The 6,333-nt window shown below is 37.8% G+C and overlaps 1 protein-coding gene across 1 annotated transcript in view; it reads left to right on the forward strand.

Annotated features, from left to right (window-relative positions):
- The first annotated feature begins 2,585 nt into the window (after positions 1-2,585).
- Positions 2,586-6,333, forward strand: part of LOC121383654 — a 22,277-nt gene continuing 18,529 nt past the window's right edge. Inside the window, exons 1-4 of the mRNA XM_041513748.1 lie at positions 2,586-2,861; positions 3,767-3,927; positions 4,847-5,093; positions 5,923-6,028. Coding sequence (XP_041369682.1) covers positions 2,586-2,861; positions 3,767-3,927; positions 4,847-5,093; positions 5,923-6,028 — 790 coding nt within the window. The remainder of the gene's footprint in view (positions 2,862-3,766; positions 3,928-4,846; positions 5,094-5,922; positions 6,029-6,333) is intronic.

The following is a 6,333-nucleotide window of genomic DNA, read 5'->3' on the forward strand; positions in this document are numbered from 1 at the left end:
ATTGTAATGCATTTGTCATAAACTATAATAGTATCCATGCAAACAAAGCCAAGTACATGAACATGCTGCTGTTATTGTAATTGTTTTAACTTGCTGGAACGATAGATAAAATACATTGGTAACAAATTTCTGAAAAATAACACGTACGCATGCACGTAATGCACACACATACGCACATAAGCACACACGCGCACACACACGCACGGGTTTCAGTGCACCTGATGATGTTTCTGGAAAACAAACGAACGCAGTTAAAGGTCCTTGATTCTCCTACAACATTGCAACATTTTACTTCTTAAGAGTATAATCATCAAGCGTGGATCCACAAGACTCGACGGGGTCTGGACACTCCCTGCTCACGCAATCTGATTCAAATTAGCTCTACTGGGTCTAGCCAGTAGATCCAACAGCAGTGTGTGGACTCCCATGCCCATGTGACATTTCATCTATAAATAACAATCTACGGGCAACGGGCAACTCTATTAACGTGCCCCTATCCACGAAAGTTCAGGCACGCCCACTACGGATTTAGCCTCTGACTTCGCCAGTGACCAATTCCGGAGCAGGAGGGGGGGAGGGGGTGGGGGGAATGAGTCTGAGGTGGGCGGAATTTGGAAAAAAGCCACTTAGTAAGTAAGTCCAGCGAGATCGCGGATCAAATAGCAGACACCAAGTGAGGCCTAGCTGTGATTGGCTGAATTTCGATTCCTTGGGAAGCTTGTCAAAAGTCTAAGTCTGCAAATTGAATCCAGCGAGCGCGGACCGACTAGCAGACACCAAGAAAAACTCAAGTAACACCGAGTGGGAGCCGTGTTCTGATTGGCTGAATTTCAATTCCTCGGTAAAACTTGTCAAGTACCTGAGTCTGCATATAATATCTGCGTCCAAACCTGTCTGGACTAAAAAGTTAAACCAAAAATTAATTTTGACTGCTCGACCGAAATGGTTTTAAGGTGATTTGAGCAATTTAGACGGACTGCCGAAAGTAAAAGGTTACCGACTGTTTACAAAAAATAAACAAAACGTTTTGAAATGACGGTCTAAAAAAAAATTAAAGTCTAGTAAAGTCCATACTCACGGAGGAAAAGGAGGTTGGTAGGAGGTTGGTAGGAGGTTGACGTCTACGGCGAGGACAGCCAGATTTATGCAATAGGCGAACTTGTTGGTCTATTCCAACATTAAAAAACAGGGGGAAAAGTGTACTAATAAACTTTGGATTGTATACTAGTTGGCCTATAAACAGATTATATACCATCACGTTGTTTTTTTCGTCTTGAAACGAATTTTATATAAAATTTTATATTGCAATTAGTTTCCGGCATACTTCGTAATTCACCCGAATTATTTCGTATTCGCTCGGCATTATCCCGAATGTTTTCAAATTCTTTTCAAAACACTGGCATGATTTTGCAAGTAAAGTTTTGATTGGTCGAATGAAAGGTCAACTGGACATGAGCTCCAACGGGCTGTTATTAGATCCACATGTAATAGTGGAGCTAATTTTAATTAGATTGCTGCTCACGACAAAAACCAAATTTCCCACTTATTTTAATTTAAAGTGAATTCACAGCAAATATACAACTTCCATTTAAGTATATAGTTGCATGTTGCAAATATTCCTGGATCTACGCCTGATCAAATACAAATTCGTCCGCCACTTTGTCAAATTTTATCTGGAGGAAAAGTTATATTCTTAATCGGTTTTCTTTTGTCCTGCTCGGAACATGTTGTGTATTGCAAACAAATTAAAGGGACTGTTCTGAGTTTGCAGCCATTGTAAGATGTTTACGATAACAGAGCCTTGTTGGCGACTACTATTTCATACTAAAGAAATGTTCTTGTTTAGAAAACAAGTGTCTGTATATCGAATGTGTTTGCGGTCGTATACTAATGTTTGTAGCACTCAGTTTTTATTTTAATTCGTGATATATATATTTTTTCGTACTGACGAAATTTTTGGGAGGTAAAATCCGGTCTGGGCTACTACACGCATTAGGACAACAACAAACAGCTTGTAAATACAGACACAGATATTTTAAATAAGAAAATGTGTTTAATTTGTATGTTACGTCATCGAAAAGGCTCTATTGGTAGGAAACATTTTACAAATGGTTGTAAATTCAGGACTGTCCCTTTAAAAATGTCTGAAGATTGTAGACACCATAAGCTTTGTATATATATACACAGCACTATAGGCCTTGGAATATTAGAGTTACTAAATTACAGCTGTTTGAATCAGTGTGTTCCAGATGGGACACAAAGGACACCCTTATATTAAATATGAATAATGCACTTTAGCTTATAAACTGCAGCATTATGCGTTAATGTCAGTTAGTTAATCAGTCAATAAATAAATAAATAAATAAATAAATAAATAAATAAATAAGTAAATAAATATATAAACAAATAAATAAATAAATATAAAAACACACAAAAACCGGAGATTTGTTGAACAAGTACTCTTTTTAAAACAAAAAGCAAAGACTTTAAATTACCTAGCTAGCAATACGTCTTTTTCTTCTTTTTTGTTTGTTATTTAACTAACACCAGCCCTTGAACAGCCTCAATCAAAAGGAGAAAGTGACATGGCGGTGAAAATAAGTTTGGATGGAACATACAGCATCCTGGTAAACGGCGGCACGTGGTTTCACAGTGGCAACACCTTCTTCCGGGCTGATGGACGAAGTTTTTCCATGAAGGATGGTTCCCTCAAGCTACTGAAGACAAGCAACATAAGCGGAAGTGACGTCATTGGTGACTGGCAATCTTGGACGTACCACTATCAGGCAGGTTCTAGTCTGATTGATGCCAGCGTCATTAGATACACAACACCGAAACTGCCGCTTGTGCTATTCAGACAGGTTGGTTTGTAGTGATTTATTAAAACAAAATGTATATTAGTATATGCATTCTGTGTTTAACTAAAATTATGCTATTGGCTGCAAGTAATGTAAGTAACTATAGCTTCTTAAAATTTACTTCGTAGGGCGTAACTCTCATATGTTCTTATTGACTTCATAGAAGAAGATAAAGAAGATTTAAGACCCCCTAGCTAGGTATGAGAATCTATGGCGAATAGGTGTGGGGGGGGGGGGGTCGAAAATTCAATTCATATATCAAATAAACTTAATGAATCTGAGCGATAAAACGGTAATACGTGTTCAGGAGCCTAATTCACTAAACTCTCGCAACTTCGCGATCTCGCGGTGCAATGTTAAAAGACTTGCAAATAGGATGCTTTGTTGTCTAGTAGAGCCTAAGAGATCTTTGTGAATTAGGCCCCTGGGCCGTATCTCTGCAAAATGCAGTCGAATGGGTATTTGGCAAAATAATAGTTGATTCCATGAATCTCTATCTAGTGCCTCATCTATAGGAGGACAGCCTATTCCAAGGAGATCCTTTACGGGAGATTTCATTCACAGTCGCAAAGACTGCTATTCCCAGACTAGTTTACTTAATCACAACTAGCACCGGGTAGAGCTCATTAGAATAAGTACAGCTGTGATGACATGCATTTATGAATCACTGCCATAAAAATTACGATATCATAATGTTCGCGAAAGGTGGGAATATCCTGCCTCACCAGTGGCACCCCTCATGAGTACTGACCCGACAGTTGTCAAGTCTGCCACTTCATCTAAAACGATGGGGGAAAAAATAAGAAGAAACCATTCTTCATTTATGTCATAGTGTGTGATGAAAATGTTTTAAGGTAAAGTATTTCAGATATTCCCAGCAACAGCAATAATGACCGATCACTTTATTTTTACAGAAATACGTCAATGGTGCCAACAACACAAAAGCGGCCAACCAGAACTACGTCATCTCGTCCTTTCCTACCTTCAAAGTGGAAAGCGGTTCTGTGAAGCGAGGCTACCTTTCATACGGGGGAATGATGTTCGGTGATACTCACAAGAAGATGGGAGAGTAAAGATCAATCAAATCTGGAAACATCTGCCAAACATTCTGGAAATTCTATTATAGATTTATTAGTAGTAATAATTTCTGTGTGGCATTTAAGGTAGCGTATGTGTGTATGTGTGTATGTATGTATGTATGTATGTATGTATGTATGTATGTATGCATATGTGCGTATGTACCTATCAAACTACATATACGTACACACACTCACAGACATACATGTACATGCATACACACATACAAATATATATATATATATATATATATATATATATATGTATGTATGTATGTGAGTGTGTGTGTGCGTATATGTAGTTTGACAGGTACATATCCATACATACATACATACATATATACATACATACATACATACATACATACATATATATATACATACACTCATACATACAACAGGCGTTCGGGTCCTGGTTGGAGTTCGATGGAACGAGAGAGAGAGAGAGAGAGAGAGAGAGAGAGAGAGAGAGAGAGAGAGAGAGAGAGAGAGAGAGAGAGAGAGAGAGAGAGAGAGAGAATAAGTATTATATATATAACACATGGTTTGACTAGTCCAATCCATTGGTACAACCCATAACTCCAATCAGGACCCGAACGTCCGTGCTACAGACGACTAACATTAAATGAACGTTGAGTTTTATTCCAATTTCTCTTTTTCTAGTTTTTTTAGTTTTCTCTTACACAATTACTTTTGTAACGCTTCCAAAAAAAATGTTTTATTACACACGTAGTGTAGGCATCCTTTGTCTCGTTCTATTGCAGAGATATTCTTCTGAATTCAGTAACTGTTTTGTCATTCAAACATATCGACTAGTATTACACACGTAGTGTAAATATATCCTTCTGTCCCGTTCTGTTGCAGAAATTCAGTAACTATTTTGTCATTGAGACAGACTGACTATTATTTCAGGTGGGGTGGTCTCCGGACAACTTTAAACAGCGGGTATACGTCTGGACCGTTAGCAGTGTTCGACAAATTTGGAAGGACAGTCATTATATCCCCTGCTAGCAAATTTATGTCTGCATCAATGTGGCACGAATCTCTGTTTGGCATAGGGGGCACTGTACACTGGGGAATTATGGGATACGCTGATCCCATACCACCGGAACACCAGCTAGATATCATCATATACTATGGTGCAGAAGGAATAAACAAGGTATGTCAAAATGTGGAATCTCATTATTGGGTCGCATATAGCTTTTCTTGTACAGTACGCATGTATAAATACCCTAAAATCGGTCACGTACTGACAGGATGAAACAATAGTCTATATAACTGGCAATGGTGTGTATTTAAATATATGTTAATTATTTCATTAAAATTACAATAGAATACTTTTCTAGTTGGCTATAGAAAAGGCACATAGACATTCATTGGCGAAGCCATGATTTTACCTCGAGGGAGGGGGGGGGGGGGGGGGGGTATTCAAACTGTCTACAGAAAACTGATGATTAATATAGTTAAAATAATTTAGAATCTACATTATTGAAAAATAAATATTTAAAAGATATGAAACTGAGATTAACAGTAAGTTGGTGGAACAGGTGCTTTAAGTTCAGCTAATTTATAAGTAATCCATGAAAAACTGACTTGTATATCCACTTTAGTTGTATTTTATGTTAAAAAAAAAAAATCGATATAATCTGACATACACATATACAGCTGTTTATATTGTACACAACAATAATAATCTGCGTACCTCCTGTATACGTCGGTCGGCCCATTGGGCTATTTCTTGTCCCAACCAGTGCACCACGACTGGTATATCAAAGGCCATGGTATATGATATCCTGTCTGTGGGATGGTGCATATAAAAGATTCCTTGCTACCAATGGCAAGATGTAGCGGGTTTCCTCTCTATTATTGTGTCAAAATTACCATATGTTTGACATCTATAAGCCGATGATTAATAAATCAATGTGCTCTAGTGATGTCGTTAAACAAAACGAAACAAAACAAACCTCCTGTATATTTTATCTCAATAGGCGTTTGAAGGTTGGGGAGAATATTTGCGTTCCCGGTACAACCGTCATCAACGATTCGTCGATTCAGATTTGACTGTTACCCATCTTGGTTACTGGACAGACAACGGTCAGTATTTTTAATTAAAACTACCTACGGTTAATGGCTTCCAAGTTTCCTTTAAGGGCACCTATACAAATGCAGACAGACAGGCAATAAAAGGAAACCATTCTAAACAGGGCAGTAAGTGCAGCAAATATTGTCATAGGAACCAAGATCAAATCTATAAGAGGTTGCTAACGTAGAAAGTTCTGCTATTACTATTAAATACTAAAATTTGTAAAAAGTACATGAAAAGACCCTGACTTGTATGTGCACTTTCTTCAATGACTTAGTAACTAGCGGATCCAAATCGAAATCAGAGTCTCTTTCTT

The sequence above is a fragment of the Gigantopelta aegis genome, chromosome 10, assembly GCF_016097555.1.
Source record: "Gigantopelta aegis isolate Gae_Host chromosome 10, Gae_host_genome, whole genome shotgun sequence".
In the NCBI taxonomy this organism is placed as follows: domain Eukaryota; kingdom Metazoa; phylum Mollusca; class Gastropoda; order Neomphalida; family Peltospiridae; genus Gigantopelta; species Gigantopelta aegis.